The 22038-nt window shown below is 35.2% G+C and overlaps 1 protein-coding gene across 6 annotated transcripts in view; it reads right to left on the minus strand.

The window, feature by feature from the left end:
- The window catches only part of ARID4A (AT-rich interaction domain 4A), a 106716-nt gene that overhangs the window by 63777 nt on the left and 20901 nt on the right, over positions 1 to 22038 (minus strand). For all 6 annotated transcript variants that reach the window (XM_044664891.1, XM_044664887.1, XM_044664892.1 and 3 more), the window contains exons 6-8: positions 8211 to 8290; positions 8040 to 8134; positions 6509 to 6638 (exon numbers count right to left, since the gene is read on the minus strand). In XM_044664891.1, the coding sequence (XP_044520826.1) occupies positions 6509 to 6638; positions 8040 to 8134; positions 8211 to 8290 (305 nt within the window). The remainder of the gene's footprint in view (positions 1 to 6508; positions 6639 to 8039; positions 8135 to 8210; positions 8291 to 22038) is intronic.

A 22038-nucleotide genomic window follows, 5' to 3' on the forward strand; every position in this document is an offset into this window, starting at 1 on the left:
AGACATTTATCAGTTCTATAACTCTGGGCAAATCCAGTTTCCTCAACTGCAAAATGAGGATAATAATAGCACCTATCTCTCTAGTCAGGTTGTTATGAAGATCAGATGAAATATTTGTAAAAGTATTTAGTACACAGTGCCTGACATAGAGTAGGTAGTATATAAATGCTTATTCCCTTTCTCAGCTTGATGTTTATGAAATTGTTTTTAAACTAATTTAAATATTAAAATTACAAAAATAAGAGAAATGACACATTTTTAACAACTTAACTCTTGAAAATATAAAAATCTCTACTACCAATATTAACATATTTGAATAATCAAATTGCAAAATTTTACTCTTAATTATGAAGGCTCCAAAATTTAAAAACATTAAAACACACACAGAAACCTAATAAATGATGTATTTTTCTTCCCCTTTTTCTCCCAAATTATTAGCAGTTATAAGAGTCATCCAGGAGTTTAATTTTACTCTTAGATTTTTGTCTAGATAAGAATAGAGATACTTCTAATTTTTATGGTGGCCAAAAAGAATCTTTGAGCAAAGTGCAACCTGATAATCCCGGACTTGAAATCCATTTATTTGTCTAGCTATATAAGTACAGAGTTCCACAAGTATCTCAGACCCACTGCACCAGAGAAATAGATCCAAATATTAGAGAAATGTAAAAAAACTACTATTATCAGGTTTCTACTATGTACTTAGGATTAAACTCAAGAGAACATAAAAAGAAAAACATGGTCTATAGTTTAGTTTAACGTCAATCTTGCTAAAGAAAAAAAGATATAGATGAACTAGCCAAACAATAGACCAATGCAATATTCCAAATAGGTAACTAGATAATATATTTAAAAAATACATAAAGTAGTTGAGGAAATGGTAGAATGAAAGTTGTTGGAATTATTAACAAAGGCCTGTGGAGGTATAGTTTGATCAGGACCTCAAAGATCAGGCATTATGTGGACTGGAAGCAATGAAGGATGAAAGGAAAATTCTTATCAGCAAATCTTATTGATTCTTTCTATAAATGTTTCTAGTCTCTATTCTTTTCTGTTGTCACATTCCTAAGCTAGATCCTAATTACTTGAATTCTGGTTTCTTGAAACAATCTCCTAACCAGTTTTCCCTAACTGTGGATTCTCCATACCTCTCCTCCATTCTAAAGCTACTATGCAGAATGCTACCTGATAAATTTTCTTTAAACACTACCTACCTCTTATTTCCTCAATACTCCTCAACATGTACCTTCTTTCCAATTTGAGGAAGGTATCTAATTATTCCACAACATAACCTTTTCATTTTTTGCCTTACTTAACCTTGGTTATTTTGTTTCCTGATAACTAAAGCCTATCTTTCTTTCCTCTGGCCTATCATTTAAAATTTACTTTTCCCACAAAGGGCCTGACTACTCTAAACTTTGCTGATCATCCTCTCTAATTTATTACTACACTAAGTCTATACCAAACAAGTATTTTATAATATCCCAACACCATTTACTCTGTGTGTGTGTGTGTGTGTGTGTGTGTGTGTGTGTGTCTTAATTGACAATCTAAATAGTAAACTTGAGCAAAACTATCGTATTTTATAATTCAAGTAAACAAACATTTTATTAAATACCTACTGTAGAGTAGGTGCTCCATACTAGGGAAGATAAAAAATTTAGCTAAAACATAGTCTCTGTCCTCATAGAGTTTCCAGCCTACCAGAGAGATAACTTGACACTATGACAAGTATGCACTTGACACTAAGCTTATCATCTCCTTTTCTACCTTTTTCCCCCTTTTTCCCCTAAACAGAGACTTTAATGCCATATTAATTCAATTTTTAAAATGTACGACAACAAGGCACTCTGAAGCAGTGAACTACTTGGAAAGTTGCTTTATTGGGTGTTTTTGGAAAGGAATTTGGAATTGTTTCTTTAAAAAATGGATCCAGAGATGCTCCTGCTAGGCATATATCCCACTAAGGTCAGAGGTTGACAAGTCCCACATACACCAAAGTATAGATGTATCATTCTTTTTTGTTAGCAAAATATGCAACACTTTTTGTGCTCGTAAGAATTAGAAACAAAGTAAATCTCAACAATTGGGAAATGTAGCACATGAATGTTAAGAAGTATCACTAAAGGACAATTACCAAGAATTCAAAGAAAGGGGCAGCTGGGTAGCTCAGTGGATTGAGAGCCAGGCCTAGAGACAGGAGGTCCTAGGTTCAAATCCAGCCTCAGACACTTCCCAGCTGTGTGACCCTGGGCAAGTCACTTGATCCCCATTGCCTACCCTTACCACTCTTCCACCTATAAGTCAATACACAGAAGTTAAGGGTTTAAAATTAAAAAAAAAAAAAAAAAAGAATTCAAAGAAGCATATAAAGATGTATTAACTAACAGCAAAGTAAGCAAGGAAAAAAAAGACTATAACTACAATAAAATGAAATGAACTAAATGAAAATGGAAAGAACTAAAAATGAAATGGAATGCTATTTAACTCTAATAGTCTTTTCCTCCCTCAAGTAAAACATCTTTCTTTAAATTTACTGTAGTGCTTTCAATAGACTTATCTCCTCTGCATTTCATGTCTTATATCACACAATGATTTGTGTACTCCTTGACAAAACAGGGCATTATGCCAAATCTCTCTTTATTTACCTGATATATAGCTCACTGGCAAGCACAGAGTAGGAACTTAAATATTTTTGTTAACTTATTAAAAACTAAATGATGGAAGTTCAAACCAAAAAAGGTTCTTCTTTGCAAAAAAAATTGGGAAAAATTTCATGTAGGATATAGAATTTCAGCTAGGTTTTAAAGAATGGGTATTAATTCAAAAGAAGAATGAGACATTCCAAGTAATATGTGGCAAAGCATGGTCAAAGACAAGAAATAGAAAGGCTGAAAGCATAACTGAATGACAGAAAACTAATTAGCCTGAGTATGTAGACAACATTATAGAACACAGCTAGAAAGGTAAGATTGTCATCAAATTTTGGAGGGCTTGGAATGCCATTCAAAAGAGTTTAAATTTTACGTGGACAATAAAGTTACTGAAGACTCAATGGAAGTGGTAGTCTGATGGAAGAGATATGGATTGGAAGAGGAAAAGAGTAGAGACTGGAAGACTTGTTAGGAAGATTCTGTGATACTTCAAGTGGGAAGGAATGAGAGGAGAGAATAGATAAAATAAAGACTGACTGTAGAGTCATTAAGATTTGTTAACCTAGGAGCAGCTAGGTGACTCATGGGGATTGAAAGCCAGGTCTAGAGACAGGAAGTCCAAGGTTCAAATCAGATACTTTTTTAGTTATATGAACCTGGGCAAGTCACTTAACCCCCCCATTACCTAGCCCTTACCACTCTTCTGCCTTAGAACATAGTATTAATTCTAAAATGAAAGGTAAGGATTTTTTTAAAATTATCAACTTACTGGATTTGATAAGTGAAATTGAGAAGGTACAGTCCAAGATAATACATCAAGGTTTTGAAATATAGGATACTGTTATTGCTACTAATTGAAATGGTAAAACAGAAGTAAGAGAAGTTTAGGGGAAAAAGACATATTCAGGTTTAGACATGTATATCTCGAAGTAATAGCAGGATATTCAGGTAAAGATGTGCTAAAAGCAGTTGTAGATAGGGGTCTGGGCAGTTGTCAAACGAAGTGACAGCTGAAGCAGTAGGAGTAGATTTGTTTAAGGGAGGGGAGAAAAGACAGAACTTTGGGGAATATTCAACTTAAGTACTCCAGAAGAGAATAAGAAGCCAGTTAAATAGAACAGAGCCAAGTAGGAAGACATCCAAGAATGCCATGTCTCTGAAATTAAGAGAATCTGGAAGCAAGGAGTATTCAATATTGAATGCTATTGCAGAGGTTAAGGATGATATGGACTGAAAAAAAGTTAATGAATTTGCTTTTAGGGAAGTCATTGCTGCCCTTGTAAATTAGATTTAAAGAGATTGATTAAAAAAGAGATATTAAGGGGGCAGCTGGGTAGCTCAATGGATTGAGAGCCAGGCCTAGAGACGGGAGGTCCTAGGTTCAAATCCGGCCTCGGACACTTCCCAGCTGTGTGACCCTGGGCAAGTCACTTGACCCCCATTGCCTACCCTTACCACTCTTCCACCTATAAGTCAATACACAGAAGTTAAGGGTTTAAAATAAAAAAAAAGAGATATTAAGTATAAACAACTTTTTTTTCTTAATTTGGTAATAAAAGAGAGAAATGAGAGAGTAAATGGATGGTCAAAAAAGTCGAGAGACTTTTTCAGGGTTCACAAAGTCTGCTTGTAGGAAGATGGGGGCAGGGAAAAAAAGAGACAAAAGATGCATGAAATAGAGGATAACTGCTTGAACAAGACCTTGGAGGAAGGTTAGGGGACAGGGAGATGAGATAAAGAGTATAGGTAAAGGAATAATTAGCTTAGTAAGGAGTAGAAATATCTTTTTTCTTTAACTAGAGGGAAAGGGAAAAGTGAGAAATAATGAGAAAGATATGAGTGCTGAGGTAATTCCCGTCAGATAAATTTTTCATTCAAAGAGTCTTTTCAGTAAATTAGGAAGTCAGGTCATTTACCCAAAGTGTAACAGACAATTGCTGTGGCCATTTTTAATGACGTCTAAAACAGTGCTGGACATATAAAAAGTACTCAAATTCTTGGTTGGTGATAGTACCAAAAACAACACAGTATAATGATCCAAGTAGTAGGTTCAGGTTTGAATCCTGTCTCTGACATTTAATATATATATATACATATACATAGAGAGAAAGAGAGAGAGAGAGAGAGAGAGAGAGAGAGAGACAGAGAGAGAGAGAGAGAGAGANAAGGTTAGGGGACAGGGAGATGAGATAAAGAGTATAGGTAAAGGAATAATTAGCTTAGTAAGGAGTAGAAATATCTTTTTTCTTTAACTAGAGGGAAAGGGAAAAGTGAGAAATAATGAGAAAGATATGAGTGCTGAGGTAATTCCCGTCAGATAAATTTTTCATTCAAAGAGTCTTTTCAGTAAATTAGGAAGTCAGGTCATTTACCCAAAGTGTAACAGACAATTGCTGTGGCCATTTTTAATGACGTCTAAAACAGTGCTGGACATATAAAAAGTACTCAAATTCTTGGTTGGTGATAGTACCAAAAACAACACAGTATAATGATCCAAGTAGTAGGTTCAGGTTTGAATCCTGTCTCTGACATTTAATATATATATATACATATACATAGAGAGAAAGAGAGAGACAGACAGAGAGAGAGAGACAGAGAGAGAGAGAGAGAGAGAGAGAGAGAGAGAGAGAGAGAGAGAACGAGAACAAACTTTAGAGAAAATGCTCTTTAAACTTCAATTTCCTCACTGACAGAATAGAGATAATAACATTTGCAGTACCTACTACACAGGGATAGTATGAGGTTCAAATAAGAATGAGATGTGCTTTGCAGACTTTAAAGTGTTATATAATTACCAGCTATTATTATTATTCTAGGTATATACCATCAAAACATAATGGAAGGGGGCAGCTGGGTAGCTCAGTGGAGTGAGAGTCAGGCCTAGAGACAGGAGGTCCTAGGTTCAAACCCGGCCTCAGCCACTTCCCAGCTGTGTGACCCTGGGCAAGTCACTTGACCCCCATTGCCCACCCTTACCAATCTTCCACCTATGAGACAATACATTGAAGTACAAGGGTTTAAAAAAAAAATTAAAAAAAAAAAAAAAACCTAATGGAAGAAGGGGGCAGCTGGGTAGCCCAGTGGATTGAGAGTCAGGCCTAAAGACAGGAGGTCCTAGGTTCAAATCCAGCCTCAGACACTTCCCAGCTGTGTGACCCTGGGCAAGTCACTTGACCCCCATTGCCTACCCTTACCACTCTTCCACCAAGGAGCCAATGCACAGAAATTAAGGGTTTAAAAAAAAAACATAATGGAAGGAATAGGGACAGGACATGCATCACTGAGAGAACAAGCTAACCCGGCATTAGTGAAGGGTTCCTGCTGCTGAACAGAAGGAGGTAAGGCCAAATTATAAGGATCCCTGAATGACAAGATGAGGAATTTAAACCTTATCCTGAATGCAAAAGGAATCACTGGAAGTTTCTGAGAAGAGAAGCACCATAATGAAATTGGCATTTTATGAAGATAATTCTCACAACAGTATATAGAATCAGTTGAAGAGGTAAAAGACAATGGCAGCAAGGAAATCAAATAAAATGCTATTGTAGCAGTCTGATGAGACTACTCCTTAGACCTCTACAACAATAATGGGAATAGAGAAGTAGTAGAAATATGAGAAAGAATGGGAAAGAATGACTTAATAACTCGTTGGATGTAATGGATGAAGATCAAGGAAGAGTCAAAAGACAGTAAAATAAATCATTTACATCTACTATTCTATTTGAGAGAGCATAATTTTTCAAAGATATTAAAAATTGTCAGAATATCAATGGTTCCATCTTCACCTCCAAGAATATAAAAGTAGAACAAATATTTTAAATGTTTTATTAACTGTCCAAAGTAAACTAACTTACCAAGGCAGGATACCACTCAGTTTTCTCAGAAGAACTCACACTCACAACTTTTCCTAATAATTCATCATTAAGACGTCTCTTATCTTCATCTTCTTCTTCACTACTTTCTTCTTCTTTTTCATCTTCTGTCCTAAAGTATTAAGATAGTAATTCATAATTAAATAATTGAAACATGACAATGTAAACCAGCAATAATGACATAACTAGGGTAGTAGAATTATAGCAAATATAACTCAGGATAAAGAAAACACTCTCTAAACTGGTTTTACTAGGGATTATCCTGCTACATTCTGCTTAAGTGAGCAGGAAGGACCTGGCAGTCCTGGAAAAATAATAAATAAGCCCAGAACCCATCCTGTTCTGATAGTTCAAAAAATAGAGGAGGTCCCAATCTTAAGTTTTTTTCTTCATTCTAGAGCTAGCTCTTTAAAAAAGACTGCAGGAGTCAAAATGTAATTAAAACTTCAACATGTAACAATAAAGTTCAATAAGGTTTCATTTTTTTATCAGGTGTAAGAGGGAACCCACGTAAGTGAATTTTCCAGGTAAATGAAACTTACCCAAAAACCAATTGGTTTTCTTTTATTTTAAACACTTTAATGAAATATAATTTCTAGAATTTTGTTTATATTTCCCTGTCTTTTTAAACAAAATACAGTGAACATCATTTAATCTATCTTTGAGAGCTCAAGGTCATCACTCTGAACTATTTAACACAGAGCATGTGATAATAAGAGTGACCTAAGTCCCTACAGAGATGTGAAGAATTGTTTTTACCAAACTATCCCAGAATATTAGGCTTTTTCAATTCTAAAGTCGGCATTGGAGTTTTTCTGTCTCTTCCCTTGACTCTGTCAGGATCTCATTTCTTCTTGTTCTTGTTATCATACTTGCTTTGGGAATTGCCTAAGGCTCCAATTTACTTCTTTAAATATATTGCTTTGAAATACCAGATAATTAACCTTGTCAAAATGGTAGTTGAAATTAGAGTAAACAGACTCTAAAAGGGATGTAGGATTATAAGAGATGATTTAATAAAGTTTTTAAACATAGTTTTTTTTTGTTTTCGTTTTGCTTTTTAGCCAGATTCCTGAGAATTAAAGTTGGACAATTAACCTCCAGATAAATGAGTTGTTACTGTACTAAATGTTGCATTGGTCCATGAATTTTTGTTATTTTAAGAATAAGTACTATTTGTTCAAAATTTGTAAATATTCCTAACAGTAGTAGTGAGATTTATCTGGAGCTTGACTATCAGCCAAAAGAATATGGGTAAGAGTATGTTCAAAACAAGGCCTAAAGGTAATAATGAAATATCTAACATAAGAAGATTCACTTTGCAATTAAACAAAGGGTAATCAAATAGTCAAATCCTAGATAATCTGAAATGTGAAGTAATTTTTTAGACTGAACTGGATTCATAAAATTGACTTAGTCATCATAGAGAAGTAGAAATAACTTTTTTACCATTGTGTCTTTCTTTCAATAGTGAAAAAATTTAGGTCAGAATTAATAATGTAGAAAAACTCACACAGGAAGAGAAGACCTCCTTCCTCTGTTGGATTTCTTTCCAATTACTGGAGTGCCAAAGTGCTCTGGATTTGTTAGTGGAAGCTGGTCAAGTGTCTAGAGGAGAGCAAATGAATTATCTTACAGGCTTTCTACTAAGTTTGTAACTTTAGGATTAAAATGATCTATTTACCTCACTCTCTGCAAAATGCCTCTCTCCTTTTAGGCATAGGGAGGTTCGTCTCAATGTCCTCTCATCACCATCATCAAACACTACAATGAAGCAAAAGTAGTAAGCTTTTAGACAATTTTCCATTACAAAATATATAATGAATTTCATCACAAACATTCAACAGTAAACTTCCTTAAAACTTTTTTGACCAAACCTATGATTTTATTGCTATGGGGAAACAATGCATATTGCACTTACTATGCAACTTAAGAAGCACTTAGTGATTTGAATAGGCTCACAAATATATCAAAAATGGGACTTGAATCTAATGAAGTCTTCCTGACTCTGAAGCTGGCTATTCACTATGCCACATACCTGCTCAATATATTATTATAATTATTTGGTACTAAATATTTATAAATTGATCATCATGTAATTAGTTATTTCTTTTATGAGACTTGTATGAAAAATCAGGATGTTTTATTTTATAAAATTGTCACAGGTTAAATGACTTACACTGATTAAATCATCTCACTTTTTTCTCCCTTCAAACTGTAGCTCCAGCCGAAGAAGCCTGGAGAAGCAAAGGTACTACCACACATTTATTTGAAGCAAAAATACTAGGAAATTATGCCCCTTCAACCCATTCCCTCCTTTCCCCACAAATAGTTCTAACAACCCAAAATGTTGGTTCTGGGGAACATGACTTTTTCCTACCGTCTCTAAAAATGCTATTGAATATGTGGAATGGCAGAGACACCCATCTGCAAAACAGCATTTAAACCTAAAAATCTGTCTTTTGGAAGAAAGGGGACATTATTATACTAGAAATTAAGTAGAATTTAACAAAAATTAAAGCAATGTCAGAAAAAAAATCAAGTAGAACAGAACCATATCATTAGATATTTTGCCTTTAAGTGAAAAGAGATTTTTCATAAGAAAATAAGCCAAAGTTTCAATAGATCAATTTTTTCGTCTTCATGTTCTAACATCATAAATACTCATACATAAAGAAAATGATCTAGAAAGGTGTCAAATAGATGGCCTAAAGTCAGCATAGGGTCCACAATGCTCTCAAATGTGGCCTGAACTACATTATTGAGAAATATTTGACATAGGTAGATAATATGTAGTTTTCTACATTAATATGTGGCTCACAGGGATAGAGGCTTAGAGGCCTCATTTCTTTTTTTATTGCAAAATTTATTTAATTAATTAATTTAGGATATTTTCCTATGGTTACATGATTCATGTTTTTTCCCTCCCTTCTGACTCCCCACCCCCACCCTGTAGCCAACATGCAATACCATTGGGTTTTACGTGTATCAAGACCTAGTTCCATATTATTTATAATTGCACTAGGGTGATCCTTTAGAGCCTACATCCCCAATCATATCCCCATCAACCCATGTGTTCAAGCAGTTGTTTTTCTTCTGTGTTTCTCCTCCCACAGTTCTTTCTCTGAATGTGGATAGCATTCTTTCTCATAAGTCTCTCAGAATTGTTCTGGATCATTGCATTGCTGCTAGTAGAGAAGTCCATTACATTCTATTGTGCCACAGTGTATCAGTCTCTGTGTACAGTCTCTCCTGCTTCTGCTCCTTTCACTCTGCATCAGTTCCTGGAGGTCATTCCAGTTAAAATGGAATTCCTCCAGTTCTTTATTCCTTTGAGCACAATAGTATTCCATCACCAAAAGATACCATAATTTGTTCAGCCATTCCCCACTCAAAGGACATTCTCTCATTTTCCAATTTTTTGCCACCACAAAGAGCGCAGCTATAAATATTTTTGTATGAGTCTTTTTCCCTATGATCTCTTTGGGGTATAAACCCAGCAGTGGTATGGCTGGATCAAAAGGGCAGACAGTCTTTTAGTGTTCTTTGGGCATAGTTCCAATTCGCCATCTAGAATGGTTGGATCAATTCACAGCTCCACCAGCAATGCATTAATGTCCCAATTTTGCCATATCCCCTCCAACATTTTAGAGACCTCATTTCTTTTGAAGTTTGAGACCACAGGTATACACTGTAGTCATAAGTATGGCTGAGATTTATAAATAAAGTCAGTGCATCTATAATAGAATGACTTGTATTAGAATCATCTGGTTGATTCTGGACCACATGGTGGTATGAAAGTCATAGTTCTAACAGTTTCAACTAATGACATGTATAGGCAATATTATAAAATCAATATTACATATCAAAATCAATAACTTAATTAGATTTATGAAATTTTAAAAACAACTCAAATTTACATATCTTAAAATTAGTTACTTATAAGGATCATGAAGAAATTAAGTATGTATTAATTATATATTCAAATATCGCCTCAAAGTTGTGTTGTATAACAATCTGAAATATGAATACCATATATCATAAGAAATTACTAATTTTCTTCTAAAGAAATATGAAGTCAACATCTGTAGAAATTAGGCAATCCTAAAATTTACTCTTTTGGAGATTGTTTGTTGAAATAATTTAAACTTATTTTTCATTTAAAAGACTTCTGCCAGTCCTCTCTGAATACCACACTCTCTCAGATAGTTTACCTATTCAAAAAGCATTCAAGGACATTTTAATTTCCTAATGGGGTCATTAATGCTTCTGCGTGGGTTTCAAATCCTCTATAGTATAGTCCCATTATACATAAACAACTTATTTTCATTAACTTCTTCCCAAAATTCACTTAAACCCACTGATTAGATTGGCCTCCTCATTAAACCAAAAATAATTTACCTTCAAAGGGAAACATGCTTTTCCTCTTTTCTTATAAATGTGACTCATCCTTCAAGGGCTCATTTCAAGTCCTACCCTCCTACATGAAGCCTTTTCTGACTACTCCAGCTCCTTTTCATTTTCTTTACTTACTGAGGTCATCACGAAGTGAAGGATGGTAACAACAAAAAGGGATCTTAAGCATTTTTGGTGTGTTCAATTTTGTATATAATGATCTTTTCAGATGAAGAGCACCGTAAAAGAAAGGCTTTCAATGTCAGACATAAAAATGCTAAAAAACTTTTTGATAAAATAAATTTTATAATAGTAACATAAATTATATCATTTGTATAATTATACTTAGCCCGGTTCTATTCTGCTCTTTCAGAGGCAATCATTTAAAAAAACTCATCCTGTTATTCCTAAAAAAAAGAATCATTAATACAAAATTTTGGAAGAATTTCCTATCCTCTAAAATTTATATGACAAATTAACTATATACTGAGTTTAATGTACATTAAACTGAAATAATATCTGAGATTTTAAAAGCATTTTAAGGTTTTCAAAGAATTTTATAACATTCCATCTGAAAAAATTTAGATATAAAAAATCTAGGGTTAGCTTCTGAAGCTGAAAGTCAAAATGTTGAGATTGTCAAAGACTTCTGGCTCAAAGTCTATAATAAAATAATTGTTTAACATACTTGATCTTTCTTAAACTGAAGATTTTAATAGTAACTTAGATTCAAGTTTGGATTGCTATAATGCTAAATCCTGTCTTCCCCTCTATACATTTATATATATATATTATTATCAAATGTAAATGCTACATATGTATATATAATCATTTTCACAGATAATCTTTGTCCACAAAGAACAAGATATGTGCCTATGCTGATATTTGTGCATTGCTTAAAAGCAGATTAACAGAGAACTACTGTCCTTATTAGTGAAGACCATGTCAGGACAATAGTTGGTCTGGCAAAGTAGTCAACTGTGCTTGGGTTTGACTGAGTTCACAGTTTTGATCCCAAAGCTACTTGTTGCTTTTTAAACAATTCTCTTTTAACGTACTAAAAGCCCCTGAGATCCGCAAGCACAATTTAAGTAAGCAAAAAAAGTTCTTTAAATTCTTTAAATGTAGTAAACATTACTAGAGGAAAAAAAATATCTAGGTCAGTGATGGTGAACCTATGGCACAGATGCCAAAGATGGCACACAGAGTACTCTCTGTGGGTACCCGGTCACCGTTCCTCCCCACCCCCAGAGTTTATTACTAGAAAGGCAGAGGGATCGGGCAGAGTTGCTCTCCTCCCCCTCTCCACCAAGCCTGACGACATTGTTTCATATTCCCTGCCCCTCTGCCCAGCACCCCTATGGAAGCACAAAGTGGGTAAAGTAGGCAACTCACAGGCTGCAGAGCTAGAGGGGAGCAGAGCACCCAGGCCACTCCCCTCCCCCTCTCTACACTCACTGAGAACATTTTTCACTTCACCCACCCCTCTGCCCAATACCTCAATGGGAGTACTTTCTCCCTCTCCTGTGTGGGATAAAGGGGGTGGGGAAGCAGGGTGTACCCAACACGTGGAGGGATGGAATATGGACATAGTCTCTATGGGGGGCAGTCATGGTACTCGATGGGGGTTGGGGGGGCTGGCACTCCATCTCTAAAAGGTTCGCTATCACTGATCTAGGTGATGAACTTTTAATACACATAAGTTCATATATATACACATATATTCTAGCCTGTTAACTACTTAAAACCCAATTTCAAATTTGAATCAAAAAGCATGAAGTATCTAAGCAGGTATTAGAAGTTGATGGTTTTCAACAGTTAAATAAGTAATATCTACCAAAAGTTTTTTTAAAATGCATTTGTACTAAACTGATATGAAATGGTTGGAATGAAAAGGTTTTCAATAAGTTGGTCTTTCTCAGAAATCTTCCCCTCAAGTTTTAAGTATGTGGTGTTTTTATTTAAAACAGTAGACCTGGGGGCAGCTAGATGGCTCAATGGATTGAGAGCCAGGCTCAGAGACAAGAGGTCCTGGTTTCAAATCTGGCCTCAGACACTTCCTAGCTGTGTGACCCTGAGCAAGTCACTTGACCCCCATTGCTTAGTCCTTACCACTCTTCTGCCTTATTGATTCCAAGACAGAAGGTAAGGGGTTAAAAAAAAAAAAAGAAATCTAGGCAGAAGCATACTTAATTATATATTTTAATTTCAAAAGCTGAGTAAAAATTACTTTTTATCAACTTTTAAAATCCAGCCCTGAGCATATAAAATGTGTAAAATTGATTCAACAACTATTTGTTAAAAGTCTATTAGGTTGGGGGGGGGGCAGCTGGGTAGCTCAGTGGATTGAGAGTCAGGCCTAGAGACAGGAAGTCCTAGGTTCAAATCCGGCCTCAGACACTTCCCAGCTGTGTGACCCTGGGCAAGTCACTTGACCCCCATTGCCCACCCTTACTACTCTTCCACCTATGAGCCAATACACAGAAGTTAAGGGTTTAAAAAATACAATGTTGATACAGAGTGAAAGGAGCAGAGCCAGAAGAACACTGTACACAGAGACTGATATACTGTGGTAAAATCGAATGTAATGGACTTCTGTACTGGCAGCAATACAATGACCCAGCACAATTCTGAGGGATTTATGGAAAGGAACGCTACCCACATTCAGAGGAAGAACTGCAGGAGTGGAAACACAGAAGTAAAACAACTGCATGAAAACATGATGCGGACATGATTGGGACGTACACTCGAAACAACCACACCAATGCAACTATCAATAATATGTAAATAAGTCTTGACTGATCACACAGGTTAAAACCAGTGGAAATGCAAGTTGGATATGAGTGGAGGGGTTGAAGGGTGGGGTGAAGGGGAAAGTAAAAACAAGAATCTATGTAACCATGGAAAAATTTTTCTAAAAAAATAAAATATTTAAATCTGAAAAAAAAAAAAAGAAAAAAAAAGTCTATTAGGCACAAGATGCTATAATAAAATGTGGGAATAGATCCCCACATGATTATCACTGTTCTAATGGGCTAACATTCTGTTGGGGGCATACAGATCAAATAAGGTAACTGAGGAAGATGAGAATACTTTCAATTAGGGTGAAAAGGACCATGAAAGCTTTATAAAGGAGAGGATACCTGAAGGACGACATGGATTCTGAGAGGAAGAGATGAGGAGGGTTATTGAGTATGTAGAACAGTGGTTCCCAAACTTTTTTGGCCTACCGCCCCCTTTCCAGAAAAAATATTACTTAGCACCCCCTGTCACATACTATCACCGCCCCCTTACAGTTATTCACCGCCCCCAAATGCACCTGTGGCCATCACCACCCCCCTGGATCGCTGCAGCACCCACCAGGGGGTGGTGGTGCCCACTTTGGGAATCACTGATAGAGTTAAGGGATCAGCTAAAAATATGTTTTGGTTGGCACTTAAGAGAATTTTAAAGGAAATAATGTGAAAAGTCTAGGAAGGTAAATGTGATACCAGGCAAAGAAATTTTTATCCTATTCTATAGGATAATAATAATAGGAAGTCACCAAACATTTAAGTGAGAATTAATATAAGGCTTATGCATTAGAGGAAGATTATTTTGGCAGTTTACAGAAGATGAATTGGAGAGTGGGCAGGTGGGAGACAAATAAACAATCTGTTGTAAAAGTTTAGGTGAGGTAATGAACTGAACTAGGCAATAATAATGTGGGTGGAGATAGAAAAGATGTTTTCTATTCTAGATATATTGAGTTTAGAGTTGCCATGGGTTCGTCCCAGTGGAATTATCCAGTAAGCAACTGGCAATGTAAATGTTAGATTAAGAATTTAATATATACATATATAAATCAGCCATTGTGAGAGATAACTGAACCCAGGGGAACTGATGAGAGGTTAGAGGTAACATCTGGCTAGAAACTTTGTTACATGAAATAAAAATAACAAAGAAAGCAATAGAACACATTACAAGATTATGCCAGGAATGATGTGCTACAGCCATCCCTAAACCACATCCTGTGGTGGAAAGTCCAGGACCTTGCCATAAGAAATTTCTAGACCTTTCCTTCCATCCTTAAGCCTCTTGTACCGCTTCTTTCCTCAAACCACTCCAGCTAAAGATCACACCTCATACTTGACACAAAGAAAAAGAAGAGATTCTCTGTGCGCTCTTTTCTCTTGTTTATATCAAGAAATTTAAATAACATTCCTCATTCTCTCCCTGGTATTGTTTCATTATTTGTTTTTCAGTACATACCAAGGTACTGAACACATGGTAGATATCCAATAAATACTTGTTGACTGGATGATCCCTTTCTGTTTCTTTTGACAGACAGATCCCACAATTATCCTGTCCCACCTAATGGTTCAATCCTTGACATGATATTTTAAAATTCGCATTAGAGATGTTATTTAGCTTTAATCTGTGCTATAGGTATTATAGGTATCATACCCATTTTTCAAATAAGGATTATAAAGTTTAAGGGACATTTTCACAGACATAGCTAGTAAATAGAACAGCATGTCAAGCTAGGTTGTCCTGGCTCCAAGTTCAGGACTATATAGACAGTTCTCAATTTCCACAAATTCAACTCTCCAGCTCTGGCTCTGCTCCAAGTCTTAGCCAATGTGAGGAGATGAGGATCAAAAAGATCCACTTCAAATAAGCAAGAACTGGTTATATACACTATGCCACCTAGTGTAAAAAACTAGTGTAGTGTAGAGGAACTATTGTAAAAAAGTACAAGACAATCTTGGAACAACACAACAGTACTTTAGTATTAAAACACACACATACAAAGGTACATAAACTGATAGATTCACATTCTCTGAGATTGACACTTATCGGTGGGAGATCAGAGAGGATAGGAGTGTAGTCAAGTCTAAATGTCAAAAATTCTTTTTCTCTATTCATTTCTAATTCAAAAGAAGTCTCAAAAACAAGATACTTGAAATATCTTAACACTATATATATATAAGTATTGTTTCAGTAATTCATTAAAACAAGACTCTTTAAATATTTGCAACAAATAATATTTTAACGACAAACTATCAGAAATATTTGGAACTAGAGATAGAGAAACAAAGAGATAGATTCTAAGTATCTGAAATGGTGTCATGATATGAAAAAGTTATTAAATGCTAACTAAATTATCATAAAATATGCACCTGGCTGTATTAAAACAGAGGGAGAGAAGTCAATGGGTTCAGATTAGGGGAATAGGGTCTATGGAGAGTTAGGGATAAGGCTTAAAAAAAAAAAAGAGTGAAAAAGAGAAAAAACGCAAAGAAAGGATTAATGTATCTGAAAAAGGAGTTATAGCTCCTGGATGAATCACATTTTGTTTTACTCCTCCCCAATAGCATCAGAAAAAGCAAAGCCCCAAAAGGTTAGGTTTCTACTTGTCTTCCAAGAATAGCAAAAAGCTGTACATGTTTGGAGGGATGGGGTTAGAGGAAAGGAAATATCTATCTCTTCAGAGCCCTATTCCTTATTCTCTACTGCAAATCTTTAAAACACTAGTTCTAGTTTGCCTTCAAAGTTCCTTATGTATCCAAAAATATTTTTTTCTGAACTCATTTTCATTAACATATAATGAATCAACCAGTAATAAAGGAAAAAATGCCAGATTCCCTCTGTTTTCACCAAATTTTAGGGCTGGAAGAAACCCCACAGACATCATGTAATCCAACCTTTCTTTTTGAAAGAGGGCTTTGATAGGGTCAAAGAATTTAAGAGAATAGGATGAACAGACAAGCAGAGATGTGGGAGGAGGTGGTGGTAATGGTGATACTAAGAAGGTTATCACTGATGAAAAAAAACTTCACAAATTTCACAATTTGCCTGGAGTTGGCCCTGTTTGTCCAACTGAACTCAAACAGTAGTTGTTTAAGAAAGTATTTTTGTCTTCTGCAGCTGTGCACATGTGCAGCTTGGCAATAACACTGATGTTGAGTTATCTGATTTATGAAGTTTAATCACAAAGCTGACTGTTACAGAGTAGCTTATTTCCCAGAGAATTGGTAAAAACCAGAACAGTACAGTGGGAAAGAGGCATGGAATGTGGAGTTCAAAGTAGACCTGGGTTTGACACACAGTTTATTAGTAACTACATGTGTGACCTTGAGTAAATCACTTCTATGGGCCCCAATTTCTTCATCTGTAAAATGAAAGGATAGGGCTATATTTATCTCTAAGGCCCATTCCGCTCTAAATTCTATGATCCTAAATATTAAAGGAATATGGATCAATGGCCAAGAATGAGAAATGAAATTTAGTTTATCTTTAGTAAATACAAATTTGTTAATATTAAGTAGGCTACTGTACTTTGAAAGAATAAAGCTAAAACTTCCAGTCCTTGGTAATACATTTTCTAGGGTCACACTGACTAAATGTGCCACCTCTTTAAACAAAAGGCGTTCAAAAAACATTTGTCAAATATAAGACTTGAGTAATATTATGCAATAATTTACATTTGCTACAATTCTACTGAATACTGAAGCATGGTACTGAAGTGTCCCTGGATTCCCAAGGGCTTTGCCAGCAAACTATAAGCTCCAAAAGGCCTTACTGTCAAGATGGAAAGGCTTTGGAGTGTACTCCCAGGGATGAACTATACATTTGTTTTCCAAGAACCAAATTAAGTTCAAAGGAATTCATCATCAAGTTGGTGATGAATTTTTTGGTGAAAAATCTCTAAGACCATATACTTCCACTCTAAAGTTATTTGTATCTACTCTGTATATTTCTCTGGTATATGCTTAAATATGTACACATCTCCAACCCTGGAATGCAAGTTCCATGAGGGCAAGGGCTCCTTTACTTTTGTTTTTGTATTACTAAACCTTAGACAATGCCTAGTAGGGCTTAATAAATACTAGCTTACTGATATGATGCTAAAAACAATCTGCCTCAGTGGAGGGACACCAAAGAAATTAAGAGATCTCAGAAGTACTAAAGTAGAAATGGTAGAAAAGATGTCTTATGTAACAACACATAAGGTCTATAATTATGGCCAATAAGTGGCAGTTGTTTAAAAATGCATGTCTTCATTCAACTATAATTTTATTAACAATATAACATCTAGTTAATAAGAAATCTAAAAGTTGAGAATTCTTATGGAAATATTCACCTATGATTATAACTCATGCTCACACATACACTAAATAAAGCAAGCAAAGACTAACTGTATTAGGAGCAAATTAATGTTATCACTTCCTATTCTGGCAAAAGTAAAGAAAGGCAAAAAAATCACTTTAACATAAATACAAAATAACATTATTGTATCAGTTATAGTAACTCAGGTGACTAAATAGATATTGTTCAAATCTATAACCAAAAACAAAAAGCAATTTTTACTACCTAAGAAAGCAGTCATATTAGACCTACAGAGATTCTGAAGAGTTGAAGCCACAAGCAGAAATGGCTGAGAAAAGTTAGAACTCTAAAAATGTATAACTGAGAATAACTAATTAGTGGGGAATGCAGTTCACAGTATAAGCTGTTATTCAATTTTAAATACAAATTATAGATATTTTATGCAGTAGAATTTATTTATATAATTCAGAAAAGGTATGACTATAAAGTAACAAGAAAGATACAACAAATCATTCATACAAAGTTTTTTTCTTTCAACTATGATAAATGAGTAATTTAAATAGCTGAAGACCAAAAAATGCATTAAAATCACACCAGGAACAGTCAGGATTTTGTGTTATGATTGTAATTATGATGATGATGTATTATAGTGGGGGGAGAAATAGCTCCAGAGGCGGGAAAACTGGTTTTTAATGCTTGCTCTACTCTTATCTTATGTGACTTCAGATAAATCACAGCTTCCTGGAAGGGACAGCTAGGTACCACAGATGAAGCAGTAGGCCTAGAGTCAGAAAGTTCTGAGTTCAAATCTACCCTCAGCCACTAGCTGTATGACCTTGAGCAAGTCACTTAACCCTGTTTGCTTCAGTTTCTTCATCTGTAAAATGAGCTGGAAGAAGGAAACGACAAACCACTCCAGTATATTTGCCAAGAAAACCCCAAATCGAATCACCAAGAGTCAGATACGACTGAGAATCGCTGAACAACTAAAACCAATGAGACTACTGAATTCTAAGTCTTTCTGTAGTGTGGTCATAACAGGTCCTGTTAGTTTCCTTGATAACTTCGGGCAAAGAAAAAATTAAAGTAAAAGAATGTGCATTAGTTAGTCTTGTTGGCTTCTAAACTAACGGTCAGATACCATAACAGCATACTAAAAAGGGCTATCCAGATTGTTAGATGTACTAGAATTTCATTTGCTAACAAATAACATTCCAATAAATAGACCATGACTAAAGACCTAAAAATCTTGATAGAGAATTTCATTTTAATATATACTATATTTACCTGTATGAATAAGATCAAATATATCCTCTGGTAATTCTATAAATTAAGATTACATTAGCATTGGGTCTAAGGGAAGTTTTTGTTTTGTTTCTGAGACAGACTCTAGCTCACCCAAACTGAAAGTGCAAGGGCCATTCATGGAGCTCATCTCCAATACAGATCAACAGGGATGACTTTAAAGTGCTCATTTTTTTCAATTTGGCCTAGTTTACCCCTCACCAGGCAGCCTGGTGACTTGATCCTCTGAGGAACTCACTTTGGTTCTGAAATTCATGAGGAAACCCAATAATCTTTAGCCCTAAGAAAGCTTAGAATTCCCAAATTTCAGCACTCCATCAATGGGCCTCAACTTCCTCAGAGGCAGGGATTACATGCATGTACCACCACACCTGGTAATACATTAGTCTTAAGGCAAACTGCATTCTACAGTAAGATTTCCTATCCAATATTCTACTTGCTAGAATTTCCATTAATCTACAGCACAATGATAATATATTCAAAATAATCAAATGATGACTTGAGGCATGCTATAATATCAAAATAACTAAATTAATGTTTAGACAATTTTGCGTTAAATATCTTATTCTTAATTCTTTGAAATTGATCATCTTTATTACTATTTTCCTAATTGGATTGGCTCCTCATTTCATCAGATAACAAAGTAAATTAGTACAACAGTGGCTAAAAATATGTAATACTGGCATCAGAGAACAAAAATAACACTCAAGTAATAAGCTTTGATTTGTCAGGATTTTACTACTGTTTAGAAACATAATTTGACCTATGGCATTCCTGAATACAGGTAATACAGGTAATAATGAGGCATACTATAAAGTTCTGTTTTTTACTGTATTAAAATTATTTCACCATCAAAAGAGGCCAAAAAAATTAATATCTGATTTAGTTATGTTTATTCATTTGACCTTTTGGTTAACTTACTACCACTTCAAAGAGGAAGAAAATAAAAAATGGACTGAAACACTTAATGTAAATCTAAATGTAGATGATACTACTTTTAGCTGAGACCTCTTCTATTTTTCTCTTTCACTTAGAGCTAGAGAATGAAAGGGTTAGGGTGGGAAGAGAATGTTGTTAGATGGAGCTTCCATTATCCAAATAGCAATGTTTCTAATATTAGATCAATCAGTTCATTCACTTATTAAAGAGCTTATCTGCTTGTCTTCTCCCAATACCATTCCTAAAACTGATCCTCTTTTCTCCCCTTTCCCTCTTGCCAATTTCCTTTTCTACCTTTCTTCAAAGCCAGACAGTTAATCTATTCCTTCTCAAAATTTCTCAAAGTATTTTTTTCTTGCTCTTCCTTTGTATTTAAGCCTACAATCAGTCACCTTTTCTCCTATTAGACTGTAAGATTCTTGAGAGACTGTTCTACCACAATGCCTACTTAGCACAATGACTAGTACTAAGTAGGTATTTAATACAAGTTTATTGAAATAAAATGAATGACTGGAACTCAGAAAACTCCACTGAGTTCTAACCATAGTCCATTGTGCATCTTTGAACACAGAAATGATACATTAGATTTCTCATCTGTGTTATTAAAATTAATAACTACCAAATGATTATTTGGTATCTTTGTTCAAATTGTTGATGTACTCCACAAAATAACATTGGGAGGAGACTGGGAGAGGAGAATGTGGGGAACAGAGAGGAAAAAAAAGAGAGAGGGAATAGTTAAGTCTGTGGAGTTTCTAATAATTAAGTCTATAGAGTTAAGTCTATGGAGTTTCTAGTTAAGTCTATGGAGGTAACTGAAGATCTTTAACAGTACTGACAATAACAACAACACTCTGTAAAAAGACTTTCTTCACTGTTTAATATGCACTTTTTTGGTCTTAAGTGACTATGAACACTAAAAGATTAAACCAGAACTATGGAAGTAGTTTTCAAAGCTCAATATTAATAGCACTCTAGGATTACAAAGGAGACTTTAAGGATTCCTTGAATCCTTAATTAATTCCTTGAATGCTGGAAGGGCATGACTTCTTTTTATACACACACACACACACACACACACACACACACACACACACACACACACATAAAACATCAGATTCTGATTCCTCTATAACATTATATTAAGAATTAGATTCAAATGAAAATGCCAAGAATAGGACTCAACCCTTCAGCATATACAATTAGGGCCATATTTGGGAGATGAAATGAGAGATCTCATCCATTTGTGAGTTCCCTCCAATGATGTACTTCATAACCTATTCAAGTCAGCCTGTCATATATGCCTCTTGCCAGGGTCTTCTTATAAGTTCAGATCCAGAAGCCTTCCTGGATTCTTCCTGTAACTATGAAGATATAAGTGGAGCAGCACTCTGGCTCTCTACTTGTCATCCCTTGCCTATCATCTTTTCTCCTCATACATTTCCTTCATGACAAATCTTTTACTCGTTTTCTGAGAAGTTCCACATTGGTTATATGCCATAGCATGTTCAAGTCTGTTACAGCCTTCTTTATTGTCCTATGTAAAATGTTTTAATTCACTGGAAACTTTTATTCCTTGTCTTATGGCCATAAGCAACACTCACAGAATGGCATGTCAAAAGGTAAGTCTTTTTTTTCCAGGAGAAGTTTGGGATCATTAATGGAGATTTCAAATTTTCCCAAAGGCAATCCAGCTTGCTCTCCTCCTCCTATTCAACTCAACTCTGGACTAACTTCACTATTCATCTGTCTGTCTATTCGAGAAAGACAGGCCAGTGTTC

Source organism: Gracilinanus agilis, chromosome 2 (assembly GCF_016433145.1).
Source record: "Gracilinanus agilis isolate LMUSP501 chromosome 2, AgileGrace, whole genome shotgun sequence".
In the NCBI taxonomy this organism is placed as follows: domain Eukaryota; kingdom Metazoa; phylum Chordata; class Mammalia; order Didelphimorphia; family Didelphidae; genus Gracilinanus; species Gracilinanus agilis.